General features: G+C 37.0%; 1 protein-coding gene across 6 annotated transcripts in view; it reads right to left on the reverse strand.

Annotated features, from left to right (window-relative positions):
• LOC121861774 (myotubularin-related protein 3-like) overlaps positions 1–20406 on the reverse strand; it is a 56581-nt gene that overhangs the window by 13436 nt on the left and 22739 nt on the right. For 4 of the 6 annotated variants that reach the window (XM_042359664.1, XM_042359662.1, XM_042359665.1 and 1 more), the window contains 5 exons: positions 19733–19863; positions 16564–17550; positions 11965–12079; positions 8889–8999; positions 7704–7909 (listed from right to left, as the gene is read on the reverse strand). In XM_042359664.1, coding sequence (XP_042215598.1) covers positions 7704–7909; positions 8889–8999; positions 11965–12079; positions 16564–17550; positions 19733–19863 — 1550 coding nt within the window. Of the gene's footprint in view, positions 1–4567; positions 4611–7703; positions 7910–8888; positions 9000–11964; positions 12080–16563; positions 17551–19732; positions 19864–20406 lie in introns of all 6 variants that reach the window. The other 2 variants (XM_042359666.1, XM_042359663.1) reach the window with 2 other exon arrangements.

Below are 20406 nucleotides of genomic sequence, written 5' to 3' on the forward strand. Positions count from 1 at the left end.
AGTGGTTACTTCTACTGTACATTCATTAAATACCATTAATTAAAAGAAACATTTATTTTTTTTACATTATTTTTACTACAGCTAAAACCAATCTTATTTTCTTCAGTTTCAGATGGAGAACCATCGTCCCGGGTGTAAACACTGACGACAACAATGGCGTCCCATCTCCTCTTGTGTGACTACATATTATTATTGATTTATATTGTATAAGGTGCATTAATAACCATTATCTAAAGAAAATAGTTTTTATTTTTCATTAATCTTCCTTGGGGGGGAAGGGGTGTAAAAAAACCACATAATATATATGAAAAGGTCAGACCTTGGAATGCATCTAATTATTATTGCATTATTTTAATGGTAATTAAGGATTCATGATACGACGGTTCACCTTACACTGCAATATTGGAGGACACATTACCATCGTTATTCGAGGCTTTACTGTGCTGTATATAATGGTTGCCCCTCGCGTAACGAGGATGGCCGGCCCGAGGGCCACCTCGGCGTGAATTTGTTTAAAGTGTAGAAGCTGTCGCCAACACAACAACCACACCCTGAGTTAAAAAACTGCATGACCCAGTGTCAAGGAATAGTCCGAGAAGACCGGACAACTTGCCAACTGCACTGGCTAACCATTACCCCGCAATACGATCCGCAAATCAATTAACATCCAGGTTCCCAATTACTGCTGGGTAGACAGAGGCAAATGGCATAAAGAAACTTGCCCATAGTTTCACCCTGCCCGGGGATCGAACCCGGGTCCGCTTGCTTGCGAGGCGACCACGCTGACCATTACACCACAGGTGTTTTATATATATATACAGTAGTCCCTCGGTTAACGAACACAATTCGTTCCAGAAGGTCGTTTGTTAACTGAAAATTTCGTTAACCAAATCCATTGTTTCAATGGGATATTGGGTAATTGGTTCCAGCTCACCGAAATGTACATACAAAAAAAAAATGCAAAGTACACTTACTTTGAGGTGTGAATGTAGACGGTTCCTGGTTGATGATGATGATGGGAATTAGAAGTGGGGGTGGAGGAGAAGGGAGAAGAGAAGAAAGTGGGGATGGAGGAGAAATCACCTTTCACGGAACCCATGCTTGATGCAGTCATTTCACCAATAAAATTTTAAGTTCACTAAGCGTAACTCAAGATTATTTTATTTAAATCAACACTGCACTGCGCTATATATTATCAATATGTTAACTAAAGTTCAGAATGACCAATAATTTCAATGAAAAATGCAAAAATATTCAAGACACCAACAAAATCAATGTTCACTTTACTGTAAACAAAGCCTCAACTGATGCCTTGTGACCGACTCACGCATCTGATGGGCGCACAACAAACTAGTTCCCTGTACTGCATATATTATCAATATGTTAGATAAATGTTAAAATGACTAATAATTTTAATATAAAACATGCAAAAATATTAAATAGCACAACTTTATTGATATTTACGCCATTGGAAACGAATGTAAACATAGAACAGATTACTGAATGGGCAGACTAGCCCATCAGCTGATACAACAAAACGTGATTTTCGTAAGGATTTCATTAATCAAATTTTTATTCGTTAACCAAATTGATGATTCTTACGGAAGGTAATCCGAGTAACTGAAATTTCGTTAACCGAACCGTTCGTTAACCGAGGGACCACCATGTACAGTCGACCCTCGTTAATTCGGACCCCTTTAATCCGGATTTCGGATAATTCGGACAAAATCTGATTTTTTTTTTTTTTTTTTTAGATTTGTAGGAATATTACCTACGTGGACCTTAAGCTAAAATGCTGGTCCACCCACTACTCTGATAATACACCAGCGTCGTTTTGGTTAAATGTAACATCACCACCACTAGTGTGTGGGGGGAGGATGCAACTTTTAGCTTCAGACATGAAAAATATTTACATTTACTGCCAGTAAACAATGGAAACGTAAAATATGTACCAATTAGTAATGAAAAGTTGTGCAGTTCCTTCAGCAAATGAAACTCACCAACTTACAATAGGCTAAATTACCTTACAAAGTGTTTTCAGCAGTCTATGTTGAAGTTCTTAGCACAGGCTAACTTATCATATCATATATATGGTATCACAGTTCTCATTGATCTACAAAAAATACCGGTAATAAAAACCTTTTCGATATTTCACACTTAATATAATACCCAGTAATCGACTTCAACCTCCTATTGTTTACGACGCATGATGCACCACCAGCTGTCGAGTATCAGCTAGACGGTACACGTGTTTTTCGAATCGTTTTCAGTTAAAAAACTGTTACATCACATGTATATTTTACCTTAACTGTGCCTGAATGAATATATTCTCGGCAATAAATAGTAGTTTTGCTGAAACGTGATGTATTTCAATGTATAATAGGATAAAATACATGACAAAAACAAAAGACTTTACCTAAGCTTCCGATGTTCTTGAGATGTTATTCGTTTTTTTAATAGTTTTCGGTTAAAATACTGTTATATTACAATGATATTCTATTCATACTGTGATTGATATAATACATTCACGGAAATGTAATATTTTTGCTGAAATTACGTACGTATTACAGTGGAAAGTGGGATAAAATCGTGACGAAAACAATGACTTTCGCTTTCTTTCGTTCAAAAGATGTTACCATAATCGCTTTTTGAATGGTTTTGTTAAAAAACTTTTGTATTACAATACTAGTCCCTCCTAATTGACTTGAATAAATACTTGAATGGAAATATACAATATTTTTGTTGAAACTACCTGCGTTTCAGTGTAAAGTGTCGTAATAATAAATGGGAAACAATTTGCCTTCGGCACTCGGTGTTTCAGGCATGGCGAGCCTCAGTTTATAGGACATAAAGTGTTTTTACTGAAGGTTTTGTTGTTCCATTACCCTCAAAAACGTGGGTCGACCTATAAACGAGGAATATTATAAATTGACGATTTCTTGGTCAAAAAACAGGGTCGACCTATAAACGAGGGGGGGGGGGGTTATAGACGAGTATATACGGTATGCAAGGCTAAGGACAAACTCACTGCATTTTCTTTGAAATATAATGCAATATTAACCCCTAAATCAGTTAATTCGGACAATCGGCTAAAACGGACACCCTTCCCCCCCCCTATTAGTCCGAATTAACGAGGGTCGACTGTGTATGTATGTGTGTGTATATATATATATATATATATATATATATATATATATATATATATATATATATATATATATATATATATATATATATATATATATATATATATATATATATATATATATATATATATATATATATATATATATATATATATATATATATATATATATATATATATATATATATATATATATATATATATATATATATATATATATATATATATATATATATATATATATATAACTCTTAAATCACTACTGTAATGTGATACAGGCGATTAATTTTTATCTCTTGTTCAAAATATATGACGTTTATATTCAAATTATTCGCTGTCTTGCAAGGATTCCAGCAATGCAAATTATTTTCTCCTAACTTTAGTCTGTGATATTATATAAGGATAAGTTGTATCAGGTCTTCATTTAAGATGCTTTCCTGTAAGAGCTGTCATCAAATCAGCTTACAACAGTCACTATAACATACTGTATAGTATTTGATATGGATATAAACCTTCCTAACAAGATTATTTATTACCTTTGAGTGATAAATGATGGCTCAATCTGGCTACTTGCACACTGAGAAACTGATTAATGAATAAACCATTGAATATGCAGATGCATAATACAGTACACTAATAATAATAAAAAATAATAATAGCTGGTCTTTTGTTTCTCAAAAGGCCTCACCAGGCCTCAACAGAAGTCAGCTGCTTCATGGCTGCAGGCAACCAACTGTACAATCTGGGTGCTGTATAGGAAAAGGATCGGGCAGCAAAAGAACATTCCCGTACTGTACTGTTCTAGTCTCCTCAAGGTTGAGGGACCATCTCTATTATGCAAAATCATTTCAGAGCTTGTGGTCTGAGGATTTAATAAGTTGGACAAATACTTAAGCTAATCAAACATAAATGCCTTAAAAGTCATTAGGCAAAGTTTGAACTCTGTCCAAGCTTTAATTGGAAGCCAGTGCAATTCCAAACACACCTCAAAACTTTTAATATTTCTCAAATTTTTCACAACCCTTCATTTAACTAACCAAGATGCTCTGTCATTAAGGGACACCTTTATCTACTCTTCAACTTTACTCTTAAGCAGTTTAAGTGCTAAGTGATTTCTTAAAAAGACTATCTTGAGCCTCTTTCTGTCTTCATGCATTATAATTTAGATACTATCAAGGAATATAATTTCCAAAGTTTAAACAAAAAGTTAAGTTTTAGTAAACAACTCGATAATGTGAAGAAAAAAATATCAATTAGCGTAAAACTTAATACGCAAAACAAAAATTAGTGAAAAACTTGCTATGACAAAAAATAGCATTTGTTATATTCTGCCATTATCACTCATATTAGTAGTGATCACACATATGGCAGCACAGCTCAGTATTAGTGAGAACCAGCAGACATAAACAACCGTTGCTCTACCTCCTGTTGGTCGAGTGGCTGAACACTTGAACAAGATGATCCGCTATATCAACAAGAAAGACACTTTAATTTCTCTAACTTTAAAACCTTCACAGTTATTATGATGGCAAAACATAATTAGTTGTACCAAACTTTACATATACATACATAATCAAATGGGTACTGTATACTGTACTGTATTCTAAAATAAATGCTATAAATTTATGCCAATGAAATACTGCAAAATTACTTGTAAAATACACCTGAAGCTCAAACGTATTTAACACGATCCATCTTAAAAACTAACCTCTTTCTAAATTGCAATACTCTGATGCAAATGTCTAAAGAGTCTTTTATGACCTTTAGCTTGCAAAAATCCTCTAGATCATTAAGGTATATTAATTATTGATCTCCTAATATCAAGGCCTCTTAAAATTTGCTATCCTCATCCCTGGGAAGGCTTTTGTGAACAGTATTTTTAAATCCATGCAACCACACTTTTTTTTTAGTAAAGCCCTTAATAGATCAATGTTAAAATATGATAAATCAAGTGAAAAAAGAAGCAAAGAGAGAAATAAGCAACATGAGTTAAGCTTAACTAATAGTAGGTAACAATCTCTGCAATATACAGCAACTAGTGTGGACATCCTAAGCCAAAAGGTTACAATGCCTTGATTTCCAAAGAGATGATGTAATCAAATATTTCCCAGGTTAGATGCATAAAGTTAAGCAGTTTAAATGCAAGTTTCTTAGGAGCAGCCAGGCTAGTTTGATCCTCGCCAGGCAGGTTATAAGTGAAGGTCTGAGGTATAAGGGTTCAAGAAAGATAAAAATATTTAAATCCAATCATAATTGTCCAATGAACATAAACTGTACACGGTCCAGCAAAATTTTAGAATACAATACAGTTTAGAGGATATGATTACATGGCCTGAAGGACAATCGCCTTCAGAATTTATACAGTTTTCTTTAGACAACAGAAAATAAGGATAGTGAAACTACTTAATGTCCCACAAGAATAGGAAATCAAGGATATTTTCCAAGACAGACATTTGCCCCCGTCTGTGACACTAACCTGCAATGCATCATTGAGAATCTAGTACATAGCAACATCTTACTAAGATACAAACAGTATTCAAGTAATTTCTTTAAAGTTTTAACTAGTAAGGAAGTGATGAACCAAACAATAAATCCAGAACACAAAGATGGACAGAAAATGGTGCTGCTTAACTCAACTAAAGAATCTGGGGAAGTATAACAACTACCCCAACATATTACCATAACTGAAACAGTACTGTATAATAATCCCTGCAAAAAAATCCCCCAAATTTTTATAATGAAGGAAAACATCACACTGATTATCTGCATCATTATTCTGGATGGAATGTTTCCTACATGACTTGTTACATATACTGTACACAGGTGATGGTTTATTCTAGCACTTGTAATATATTAAAACAAGAAGCAGGAGTTAATTAGGACTCAGCACACAATGAATCTGATCCTGCATTTTGCAGTTTGCACCAAGTATTATGGCCAGTAAGTAAAAGATATTCCCCAAAGCCCAACAATAGAAAAATAAAAAATAAAAATCTGGAACTCATAATACCCTTAAAAAGCATCAATGCTGACCTCAAAATCCAAAATACTGTAGTAGAGGGACACCCTATCAGTTATCCTCCCCCACTATTTTTTTCCTATCATCCTGATATTATAGAAACATTAACTTTTTATTCATACCCTTTAAGAAACCAAGTTTAGTTAAAACTAGTGGATAAGTTTGATCAAAATAAAATTTGACCATAAATTTTAGAAAAATATATACAGTATATATATATATATATATATATATATATATATATATATATATATATATATATATATATATATATATATATATATATATATATATATATATATATATATATATATATATATATATATATATATATATATATATATATATATATATATATATATATATATATATATATATATATATATATACAGTAGTAATCTCCCCGTTAGCCATAATCTTAGTTCCCCGGGAATTTCCATTCCCCTCCCTTTTTCAGCATTCTGAGAAATTGTGCGCATTCAAATGAATTTCCCAAAGATTACATAATGCATCGACATGTGCCAAGCACATAGGTAGGTAGGCTCAAGAGTGCTCAAGAGATACTACTGCCATGTGACTGCATGGGATGCCTAAGACTGGCTAATGTATCTTGCAGCCTATCTTTTTAAACTCTAGCATCATGACACTATTAGTTCAATGTTAGCTGCCATTTTACAAGCTTGTTCACTCGCTCACTATTGTTTTCGCATGATCAGCCAGAAATACCATTATAGCAGTGCTAAGACGTAAAATCGATTACAGTTACTGTATGTATACTATACCATACATAACAGAGTAGATAGTGTATGCTAGTGTGTAGAGGGTGTATGTACAATCCCTCCATGGAGGGAGAGGAGAGCGACAGCAACATCTGCTACAGAACAAAGGCAGGCCATCCTGTATCATCATATCACTATTTGGGCTGCCTGCATCACAAGCTCAAGTTGACAACCACTGCTGGTGAGTACAGTATAGTATACTGTATACAGTAGTACAGTATATTTTATTTATTTACAATACTGTACGTACACTGTATTGAATGTGTACAGTAGTGTTTGCATAAATAAATACAGCTGTGTGTCTGTCCGGCTTCATTCCAACTTGGAAACTTCACCAGTGACCAGAAAAACTCCTTACATGTGCGATTCTTTCCGGAGATAAGAAAATTTGGCAATACTGTACCGTATCCGGAAATCTCTCAAACGCGGAAACGTTCTGAACAATTTGTCGGCTAAAGGGGAGATTACTATGCTGGTATATATATTCTAAGATAGGAAAACACTAACAACCACTTATTGAGTTCTGGGGAATAAAACTAATGGAAATTACTAGGCCAAATCGCAATTAACTTTAGAAGAAAAAATGCTGAATAACTTGGTACATACAAATTATTGAATTTCACGTAGATTATAATCCATAGTTTTTGCATATAGTCTTACCTTTTGCCTTAAATCATAGAACTTAAACGTTATCTTGCGCCGATAAAACTCAGCAACTTTTCATTTATTCAAAAATAATAAAAAAAGACAATTCCTTCACCTGGAGACTGACCTGCAGTGGTGCTTGCGTCGGCCAATCCAAAACTGTGTGTTACAGCCAGTGCAGGAGTCAACAGCATGGTCTGGCACCCAGAGTGTGGGGCGAGCCTCACCTTCTTCCACAGCTTCCCATGAAGTGTCTGACACTCCAGATTCTTGACCCACAGATCCACCAGACCCTGACCCTACACTTTCTGGCAGGGACATCTTAAAAGAGAGAAATATTGAGATGAAATTAAAAGATTTTAAAATTTACCTTAAACTTCTCTAGCGTTATTATGACAAAAATTAGCTTTTTACATAAAAAAAAATCCCTAAGTGTATAAAACTCAACGAGGATATTATACAAATTTTAAGCTTCGCTCCAGTTTTAATCAGTCACCGTTATAATTAAGAACATTAATACAAAATAAATACCGCAAGTTGCGGCGTATAAGTAGACATTTTAAGCTTGAAAAAATATCTCCAAAACCAGAGGTCGACTTGTATGCCAAGTATAAAATGTGAAGCTTTACCACAAAGTGGTAAACAAGTGGAACAGCCTGCCTAACACTCGCTGTGCGTCATTTTGCGTAACTCCATGGCCTGCCACTAATATTTCCTACTGAAATTCATGCTTGGTAAACTTATTTAACATAGAGATCATAATAAAATAGTAAATTCCACTATAATTAAACGAACACAACACCACACGCCATTTCCAACAGCTGATGCACAGTAAACAATCGATCAGAACGCCACTAAACCCAGGCCGCCAGCCAGACAACTATCCGGTACTATGATATGGGATGACAGTCTAAGTCTAAGCTGTGTGCCAACAGTGTAACGGACCCGTAGTTTCGCAGCTGGCTGCGTGGTGTTGGTGGCGCCACTGGCCGTTTGTTTACACCAGCTGATGCAAATGGCGGATAGTAAGCCAGGTGTACCATTACAGTATGTTCTACTATCATACCAAATATAGCGGTACTATCAAGGTGCCATAGGCTATATCCACATTTCAGTTCTAGCCTAGCCTATGTTTGGACCTTGGGGGGTTGACTTATACGGCAAGTAAAAGCCTTAACCTGAATTTTGAACTAAAAATCTTGAGGTCAACTTATACGCCGGGTCGACTTATATGCTGCAACTTACGGTAAATCACAAAACACATCAATACATACTGTACTGTATGCAGCGCACTACTAACCTGGTCTTCAGTGGGGTCATGGTGGTGGTGGTGACAGCGGTTGTGCAGAACCTGGTTACACAGTGCCTGTCTAGTGGCTTGCAGGTCTCGCTTTAGAGCTTCTACCTCAGACTGAAAATGGTTTACGAACATGAATACATCAACTCAACTACTGTATTTGGAGTCTATTCAGTATGGTTTTGGGTGTAGTATAATATAACTAATTGTCCTTTAAGGAATATACATGATGAAGTGAACAAGACAAACCACTTGACAAGACCAAACCCAGTGAATAGAGGCGGGAAAAATGACTGCGAACAACTTCATATTTTTCCCGCCTCTGCTAACGGTCATGTAATATTTCAATGTGATTATGATCTTTTAAAATGTTGTTTTTGCATAATGTAGTATTACTGATACATAATTTGTCTTAGTATGCGTTATGCTGGTAAAAATAAGTATATATTAAATGCATCCTCCGAAAGCCTGAATTTGCGACCAGAGTTTAACAGTCAATTCATGTACAATACTTGTGATAAACTTCCTACGTACTTATGTTTGAAATAATGAATGTGTGTATCTTTATATAATTTAGCTAAATATCTTTCTCATCAGAAACAGTCATCCCAACGATTATGAATAAACTCATTTAGGAATACATAATTACTTCAGGACAAAATTGGACAGGTTTGCAACAGCTAATCAGCTGTAACTCTTGGGGAGGGGGCGGGGCATCTTTTCTCAGCTGAGAAAAAACGCGCGACAGACTATGGAGGAAAAGGATGAGGAGGAAGAAAATCATGAGGATGAAGAAGAACAAGGAGGAAGAAGAACAAGAGGAAGTTTAAGAGGAAGAAGGAGTACAAGGGGAGGGATAAAGAGGCTAGGTGGGAAGAGAGTAGGACAAGAGAAGACTAAGGACAGAAAGGGAAAAGGTTAACACTTGTCTCTCGAGTTCAACCAATGTTTTTAATCTTGTGGGGGACATCCACCATGATCTTTTGGCTCCACTGGTCCTCCATATGTTGTGGGAGAGAGTAGCCTTTTCGTTTTTTGCTTAGACAACACTTTAAAATTAGTGGAGGACCGTATAATTTTTATTTTTGTGCCACTTGATGTTTCCAACTCCATGGGGAGAGAGACTGTACTTTCAAACCTATGGCACTATTCTGATATGGTGACTTACCCTGACATCTTTAGGTACAGTCTTGTAGAAGCCGTATCAACGTTTCATTTGTAGGTCTATGAGCAGGGTTTTAGTTTTGGGACATTCTCAACCATTATTATATTAAAGGATGGACGCAAAACTTCCAACCACATAAATCCAACGCTGAACATCTCGCTTGCCTCTGAACATCCCCCCGTCGCTTGTACTTCTTTCTTTTTTGGAGATTTTTATCTTAACTGTTCATTTTTGTGTTAGGTGTGTGTCTGTCTGTCTGTGTGTGTGTGTGTGTGTGCACAAGGTGGTGTAATGCATCTAGTGTGGCAGCATTAAGTTAGTGTTAAGGTTCAAGTGCTGCTTGCTCCCTCTCGCTTTCAGCTACTTCCGCTGGCTAACCCTCGTGGTGAACAGGGAAGAAACTTTCACTTGTCTTCGCCTGCCAGTACACAGCCTCTTCACAATCAAGACTCTTGCTGTGCCTCCCCGTGGGAACAGACGGCAATTGGGTGGGCCGAGGTTAGACCAGCAGGGGATCTCGGAGCAGCAGTGGACCCCAGAAGGACAGCGCATGGGACCACTGACATGTGGACACGTCCTGGCGACTATCACCCACCGGGTCGCCCCGCTGCCTTGCAAATTAACCTTGGTAGGTATAAGGCTACGGGAGCAAACCCCGAGCGAAAAATTTGTGGTGGAGCCCCGCATCAGGCAGACATGCTTTCAGAGTTCCAACAAGACCCCAACGGCAGTATAGGCGGAAGAGGTGACCACCATGGGAACCCAAAGACTACACCGCTGGATGAAGGCAATCATGATGGACAGTCTACGAAGGTGAAACCCAACAAACTGGGCCATCGGCAGTCCATTGCAACTCTCCCTCTCCCCAGTCATTGCAACACTGGATCAGGTAAAGGGAGAGCCAAGATGTGTGGTTGCAGTCTGCTCTCCTGCCTCACCACATAAATCAACTCACGCACAGCTCATCATCATCAAAATCTCTATACCCCCACAAGTCCTGTGGCGACGGATGAGTGGCAACGGGGACAGGCAGAGATGACTGCCGGGAGTCTCTAGTCATAACTCTGCAGCGCGAACTTTGCAATCTAAAGACAGACTGGTTTAAAAATAAAGAATGTGAAATGCAAAAAGCATGCAGATCAACATAAGATCCGTGATTTTTTCAATTCCACTAAAACATTTTATAGACCAATCACTCGTGGTGCAGCCCCCCTCCTCTCATCCGATGTAACTCCCTAATTAAAAATGAAGAAGGCATTCTTCAGTGCTGGAAAGATCACTACCATTTGCTGCTCAATCGAAACACCAATGTGGATGTCCTGACTACCCAGCAGGTCCCTCAGCTTCCAGAGCTGACCCACCTCATCTATCCTCCATCTCTGGATGAGGTAGCTACTATCATCAAACAGATGAAAAATAACAAAGCCTCAGGACCTGATGGAATCCCAGCCAAGGTGTATGAAGCAGGAGGACTTCTGCTTACCAGCCATCTCCACTCTCTCCTGGAGACTATATGGGAAAAGGAGGAAATACCCCAAGCTCTTAAAGAAACTTCCATTGTCAATATTTATAAGAACAAGGGAGACCGGTCAGACTGTGGCAACTACCGCGGGATCTCGCTGCTGTCAGTAGCTGGCAAGATTATAACCTGAGTCCTCCGAAACAGACGTCTTCCTGAGGCGGAAAACTTCCTCCCAGAATCTCAATGTGACGTTAGACCATCACGAGGCACCACTGATGTGATCTTTGCTGCCCGCCAGACACAGGAAGTGCAGACAACAGCGTCGTGACCTGTACATGGCCTTCATCGACCTAGCCAAGGCTTTCGACTCGGTCAACATTTAGGTACAGGTACTGCATTATACAGTACCACCCATGAAACAAATTTCAACATAATTATGAGTTGTGTCATACCTGATGATGAAGTAAGATTTGGTGTAATCTCTTTGTCACTTCATCACTAACATTGTGCAGACCATCAACAGTAGCATAGGTACTGCCTCTGCTGCTCTCCCCACCACTGCCAAACCTGCAAAATAAAACATTCTTAGCACTACATTCTGTAATTACATTTATTAACAATTTTAATCATTATCATCATCAGGCTTTACGGCCATGTACGATGCTTGCGTGGGTTAGCTGTGATTCCCTGAAGGAGTAGTGTTCTGATTGTCATCAGACAAATTTGAGGAATGTTCTATGGCTGGATGTTCTTCCTATCACCAACCAACTTTACAGAGTGGGAAATGGGCATTATATATAAGACTTCTAAATCTCCTCTTAGCTAACAAGGCATGGTCTTTCCTCCCTGAGATAAACAAAGATTTCATAGAAAGTTACTCTGATGGCTTGGAAAGGATATATTAAATAAAAATTACTAAGTTCAGCTAAGCAAATTCAAAATATAAATATAAATGTCTGTCATAAAACAATTTAATGAAAATTTTGTATTATGTACTTATGTGTATGTGTGTGTACAAATACTGGATCTTCAACTCTCAACATATAAATATACAGAAATATGGAAGAGCATATTGTAGTGACACATGTTGGCCAAGGAGAAGATCAAGGTAGGCTCAGGTAGTACGGACATAATGAGAGAATAGGAAGTGAGTGATAACAAGAGGCGAATAGTATAAAGGACAAAGACCAAGGAGACGAAGAGATACAGTGATGAATGTACCAGCAGTGAAAGGGATGACTTTCCAGGAAGCAACAGTGTGCAGAGAGTAAGGCACCGAGTAATATTTAGAGGAGGGTATGTTGCTGATGTGGTGAGGCCAAACCATGTGAAGAAACCACAATAAACCTGATGGATATTTAAGGTTTTGCTGTGGAAGGGGAGTACCACAGCACAACACATCTATTACAACCGTAAGAATAAATGGGTGATAATGATGGAAGGGAGAAAATGTACATGTATTTGCCCCCGATTCTAGTCATCCTACACGGGAACAACATATTTTCTATAACGCAGATACAATTTGGATATAACGCGATTAAGGAAACAGAATTATGTCACACAAGGCAGTGCGCCACCCCTGCAGTCTTTATTTACCTTTCATACGCATCAGACATTTTATCGTGGACTGTGCTTTATCTTAGTACAATTTAAACTTCGTTGCTTTTAATTACAATGTGTGGCAAGGGTGTGAAGCATTCTGGTAGTGGTGGTAGTGAAGTAAAAGGAAGAAAAGCTAAAACTGTTGAACAAAAATGAGATGTGATAACGTGGTATGAACCCTCACCTCCTCCACCACTCATCACAAACAACCATTTTATCTTCTTGTGGAGTGTTAAAATGTTCTTATAGTTCATTTACATTTCTTATGTGGTTAAAAATGTTATTATTTAAAAAGGTTTTATCATTAAAAGCTGTTGAGTCACACTCTACTATGTATTAGTTCGTCATTTAAGTTCTGCACTCTCCTTCATGGCTCCGATTTCTAACGCGTAGCAACACACAGTAACAAGCATTTTCCCCTTTTCGTACTTCTATTCTATTAATGAATGTTATTGTTAAACTAAAACAGTTTTTATAAAAAAATATATTTAAAAACTAACAATAATATGAAAGTTGTTGGTGTTCTTGAACCTATAACCCCCTAACCCCTTAATTCACATTGAATCAATGGTTACTAAAATGCTATTTTTCTATAATGCAGTGTTTTTCAGGAGCAGTACTGCCGTGTTATAGAAGAATGGACTGTACTGTACTTAAAGGAAAATTTGCCTTATTTTTGTCACAGATGGACTTTATAAAATTAGCATCTTGAAGATGCTCAGACTTTGCTTAAACATTTAGGCAATTTTCCACCAATCAAATTACATCTGCATAAAGATCAACAGTGCTATAGAACTGACATTAGATACTGTATGCTATTTAATATTATATTATACAGGTACTTCTCCAAATGGATTTAGAAATAATACATTAAGTTTAGAAGGGTCAATAAATTGTGTTTCACAATGTTCACAGTGACCAAAAATATATGTACAGGTGCTGTACGAAACTATTATTTTTCTTCCTGAAGAAGGGTTAAAACTTTCTAATTCAGTCAATCTGTTATTTTAAACACATCAGAAAATATTATTTAAACTAACTTACTAACTTGTTATAAGAGTGGATGATTACAAACATATACACTTTTTGTACTTATCCCCCTCTAACCTCTAGTCCTAGAAGCCATGATATGTAAATTATGGCATCTCTGTTTGGAGAAGTTTTGTGAACCTTGAAAAATTCTTCTACAACTCACTAAACTGGTTAGATCTATCATAAAACTAAAGCAATAGATACGTAATTCCCAAGAAACAACATTGTGAGGAATGCCTCACTCTAGGCGAGGTTCATTTTGGGCGAGTAACCACAGACTTCACCACCTCTCAGCACTTTTGTTGCCGTAAAAAGACCAAACTTTCTAAGCACGTCAGCAAGTTCATGTGATTTTTTATATCACTTATGTATACACCACTTATATCACAAAAATGATTACATTTTGCAAGAATCAATACCCCAGCAGTGTTATATATACTCCACAATAACAAGAGATCTCTAACCACCATCACCATTGTGCTTATCTACTCCACTTCCATTTGAAAATTCTAAACCTCATATAGACAAACAGGAAAGAAATAAGATTCACTGAGGGACTTATAGAGACTGATGATCAATAAGTGCACAAAAGACACCTTAAAAGTGCTGCACTCTGACATAACCAAAGACAGAAAAATAAGAAGAGGTAACCCCATTAACTCTCCCACCATAAGTTGCAATGGCGACCAAGGCCAGCCAGGCTATTAATTAAAGTTAACCATGACTTCATAGAGTTAGTCCCTGGGCCCTTTACCTGGCCATCAACTTATCTCTCAGAAGATTAAACCTCCCTCTGAAATATATTTTTTGCAATTACAAATGAGAATGCCGATGGAAGTTTCTGAGTAACAATATTACAAGAAAAGAAATACAGGAGTTGAATGATCCTGAACTTCGTGCTCTCAGAGAAGTAGTAAAGGGGCTTCCAAACCTGAAATCGTGACCACCAAAAGTAGTCATAAGCCTCACCATGATGGGTCACGAAATGCTCACTGGTTCGTAAGTCTTTGCAAGGGTCAAAGCCCTTTTAATAGGCCATGTGTCTAGGGAAAATTCAAATTCCCCAGATCTCCGGAACTACTAACTGTAAGGCATGTTACCATAGAAGATAAATGCTTTCTCGCAAAAATACTCATACATCCATCGACGCAGTTTGTCATCAAAAGACTTGTCTCCAAGCTTCAGGTTGTGACCAGAATTACTGCATATTCAAGAAGCTATGCATTTCCAAATATAGTGAACATCAGGCACTGGTGTATGTAAACAGCTCACAATGAATGAGCCCATTTCCTTATACAGAACAATTGATTATTATCGATTCATGGAATTTATGCTCAAAGCGAAGCACTAGAGCCAATAGCTATTTCCTACACAGTCAGGGTCATAGGAACACTATTTCCATGACCCCAACTGCTTTCTTGCCTTGCACTTCTAACAAGACATATTTGAGTATCTTCAAGAAATTATACTAATCACTTAGAATTCACAGGCATGACAGACTTGGACTTTGATGACACAGGAGACCTTACAGAGGAAAAGGACTTACTGGAATATTTGCATAACCTTTCAACAAACTTTCATGATAGATTGCCGGAGTTACTCATCGAGTTTTTTTATTTTGTGTTTGTACAGTTAGGAAGCAATGACCTCTGTAAAGCAGCTTTTTCTTCACTAGTGTACATAAAATCCAGATACTGTTACTGTTCATCAACCACATACACCTTCAGGTACTGTACAGAAAATTAGTCAGATAATCATATACGTGTGTGTTGGTTTGTCTTGTCTCAGTTACTTGCAATGATATTAAACATTAGAGATTTTTAACTCGTTTTTACAAAAATAAATATACTTTAAAATACCATTGTTTACTTTTAGCCTTCTCATTCATGTGACCAAAATCCAAAATAAAAGCATGTTTTTAACTATAGCTATGTGCCTTGTGTCTAATATCAACACAGAAAATAATGTTTAGCTATTTGTGAAATAGGAATTAATTACAGGAATTCTGTGCAAACTGTCTTTAATGTAATATTATTTACCTGTTATGTCTTTATATACTAAACTATACAAGATAATTTTATTGCATTTGAAGTAAAATATCATGCACATTTGAGTGTTTCATGTGACATGTCACAACACTGATCTAGGCTTCCTTAGCCACTTAAGATCACACTGGACAGTTGACAACACCTGGAGCTTCTACCTCCAAACAGGGATACCCTTCTGCAAGACATGTCTAGACTTCAAGAAGTGATATGAGTCTTTGCAAATGCAACTCTACAAGATAAATATATAATGGACTACACAACACAGACTACTAGACACCTGCCTTGCTGACAGGAGATTCAAAAAATAAAATAAGTCCACATTTTCTCAATAATGTACAAGAATAATAGATACAGGGTTAAGAGACTTACCTATCTTCACAGGGTGTTGAAGGTATACATGAAGAAGGTGTCCGGGAGTGCATTGGGGTGGAATATAGTGACACTCTACTTCCTGGTCCTGTGGTAACCCCTCTTACAGTACCACCAATAACAGAGGTTTCTTGCAATAGTCCTGCACTTCGCCAGGAGTCCCCATTAACGGTTTCATCCAATAATTTCTTACTTTGAATACAGATGCTACAGCCTGAAGATGTGACACTGTTCATAACAGCACTCATATTTGACACACCATTTACAATCCTCTTTTCTAGTCGTTCTTCAAAACCGTTCTCTGACGTGGATGATACTGGACCTTTCTTCTGAGGTTTGCGGTTGTTGTTAGTCGTAGTGCACACTTCACTTTCCTCTCCTGAGACGGCATTCATGAAGGGACAACATTTCCCATTTAGTAATGACTTGGGGCTCTCCTGTCCTGACTCTCCATTCACTAAAGGTATCAATTCACTATTTTTCTCCTGAGGAACCTTTTCTTCACTAGCTATCACTCCCACCTCAGCCACTAAAGTATCTGTGGATCCTTCAATGGACTGCTCAGCCAAACCCCGGAACCGACGAGTACCATTAACTGTATGTCTATTAGGAAACATCTCCTCTTCCTCTCTTTTTATGTCCTCTGTGTTTTCCTTATCCTTTTCTTCTGCCTCTATTTCTGTACATTCTCGCCCCAATAATTCACTTGCTTCCTCCCCATTTTCTATACCATTCTCACAAATTTCACTAGGCACTACATTAACACATTCATGAATTTCAGATTCTGAAACCGAAGGTTCACACAAAGTTAATGATTCAGATTCATCATTTAGTCTTTCTCCATTGGGCTCACTGGTAGAATCTTCATAAGCATCATAATCTTCAACACCTGGTTCTTCTTCATTGCCATTTTCAACCATAGCCCCCGTGTCTTCATTAGCCAGTTCAGCACCAAGTGCTGAGTTGAGCATGGCCATGTTTGGACAGCTGAAAAATCAAATTCATCAGAAAAGTTTACAAAACCAATAATATTAATATATGAATTGTATTCATCTTTCTAATTTGTTGGTAATATAACAAGGGATAACCACAAAGGGTTAAAGTAGGCAGGCACTTCCTTCTTGACCTTCATTACATTCACACAAAATTTCTAGTACCACAGTTAAATCCAGTATTAGGTCATACAAACACCAAACAGGGATTACTGTCTTAATATCTTTGGGTTATGGGGTAACAGATGGTCTTTGTGTGCTGCTGGCAAGGGTGATGCCTAAATTGAACAAATACACTTTTTAATTTAAAGGAACTGACAGTGGTGTTCAAAATCATATCCAGATATGGAACAAAAAGGCGATTCCCAAGTTGATTACTAATTTGGAAGTACTGGAATCCCTCCACCATTGTGCATTAGGCATTGGAAACTCAACAATAAATTCAGCACACTATCATGTGTGCTTGTTACTGGAGGAATAGCCTTTCAGTGGACAAGTAGCCAAAATTAAGATAAATGATCAACAAAAGTAGTCTCTTATGAATACATAATACAATTCAATATTCTTTGAAACTCAACAAGTGGTGGACATTACTAGTATCAGACCTGAACAGCTGCAAAATCCAAGTTGTTACAAATCCGAGGAGGCATAATTTTCACTCCCTATTCCCATCACTGGTTTTACCCGCAACAATCATTCAATGATTCGCTCCCATCAAGAGAGAACGTGTAGTGTTTCCTCTTTAGACTGATAACTTTCTCAAGTTTTGAAAAACAATGACATTAGGCAAGATATTTTACCTAATGCTATCAAAGTCAAAGTGGGTCTCATAGGCATGACTGCCCATTAAGAACAGTGTGGATACAGCACACTGTATATTAGACCTTTGGTATGCAAGGATACAGCATGGTTGACACTGCACTCAACCTCCTTAACTTTTCAACTTGAAAAGTTAGACACCCATTTACAGCCAAATGAGCAAGGTGGTGAATACTGCATCCCATGTGACAAGGTTACTCCTTAGCATCCAAGTGCCAGGATTAATTATACAGTATTAAATTTGCATTATTCTCAAACAATGGGAAAAAGAGACACTTTGATAAACTGGTTTCACCTGTGTTATAGTGACACTTTATCTAGCATGAAAAAGGTTGACCTCAGTAGTCAAATCCCTGACAGTCTTCTTGGATCATTGTATAGCACCTAAAACACATCAACACATTATCTGGGGCAACACACAGCGCCCTGAGAGACAATGCACTACTTCCATCACTGTGTCATCATAGGATAGTCTGACTGACCTAGATGTCACCTGTGGCTGGATAAGCAGGGGCCACTTCTAATGGCATAAAATAGGCAATGTTCTGTAACTTAAATATAAAAAACTGTGATCAGCGAGCTTAATCAGGATAATGAGAGGCTACTGATAAAGCAATAAATAAAATTACAAAGTGAACATCCATCAGAAAGGTCTAGTGATGGAGAATCATTTATTTACATCTCTGCATATGTCTGCTCAGTGTTGACCTTTAAATATTTATTCATTTCCTTATACTAAAAATAAAATTATTCAGCTGTTGCACTGCTTTGAGCTTAATACAGTACAGGGTATAGTAATAATTTGTTTTCATATTTACCATATTTCTATTAATTATTTATTAAATTAGTTGTTGGCTCCCACTGTATTATCCCTGACAAACCATGCAATTGACTGATACAGTAAATGATTAATCATAAAAAATGTAAGATGTTTCTGAAAAAAAAAAATACTTAAATTATTATTGAGAAAATACTTGGGGGTATCTCTTTATTAATAAATAATTTAAACATTTTGAATGAGCTAAATGAAATTGTCTTCATAACTGTACAGTAATGCAACATAAACCATCTCAATTTGATCATCACACAAGTGGCAAGTAATCAAAATTTGTAACAAACTTGTTCCACTCATTACTAAGGTATACTTTCCAAGTTTATGGCATTCTCACCATCAAGAGAAAATTATGAGACAACTCCTCATCACAAAATGCAAAGTAAAGTAAAGTATGTGAGGGTAGCATCATGAAACATGATGTTAGGTACCATGAGCAAAGAATAAACAGGCATAAAAGATTAATGAAAATTCATTACTAAAGCCTACCATTGTATTATCATGAAGCTGAACAAACAATACAAACCTGTCTCTAATATTAGGATCGGATGACCGTCGTAAGGGGTGGTGAGGTGGCGGAGACGTACCCGCCAAGAGATCATCGCATGATTTAGTCTTGACGAGTTCACCTCCAGCAGCTGGCTCCTCCTCTTCCTCCTGTTGATATTTATTTTTTTTTTTACAAAATAAACTCCACCAGTAAATCAACATACCATATCTGTCTACATGACAACACCACTATTTCAGGATAAACCAGCAATTTTCAATTCTTCCATCCCAATACACTTAACTCGAAAGTTCATCCTTTTTCTTGATTTTCTAATAATTCGTGCAGGTTGAACCTAAGATCATCCTTCTCTTGATTTTCTAAACCTTGTACAGGTTGAGCCCATGAAGACTTTCTTCCTAATGAGTCACTTTGGTTATCACACACCTTCATACTCACAGTCCCTAACTTGTCTGCAAATTCGTGGGGGTTGACCCTCATTCAGGGTGGGATGGTGAAATTTCACCAGCCAATATCAATAAAACCTGCAAAACATGCTAAAAGCCATGATTTGGATTTTAAACCTGATTTTCAAAGAGTATGAAGTTTTCTTTTAAAGTGATCACTTACATCCACTTAATTAATAAACTCTCCCTTTCACTGAACAGTAAAAAAAATTGAAGGGAGTGTAATAAAATTTTGTCATTTTATCT

Source organism: Homarus americanus, unplaced genomic scaffold (genome assembly GCF_018991925.1).
Source record: "Homarus americanus isolate GMGI-L3 unplaced genomic scaffold, GMGI_Hamer_2.0 scaffold8148, whole genome shotgun sequence".
Lineage (NCBI taxonomy): Eukaryota > Metazoa > Arthropoda > Malacostraca > Decapoda > Nephropidae > Homarus > Homarus americanus.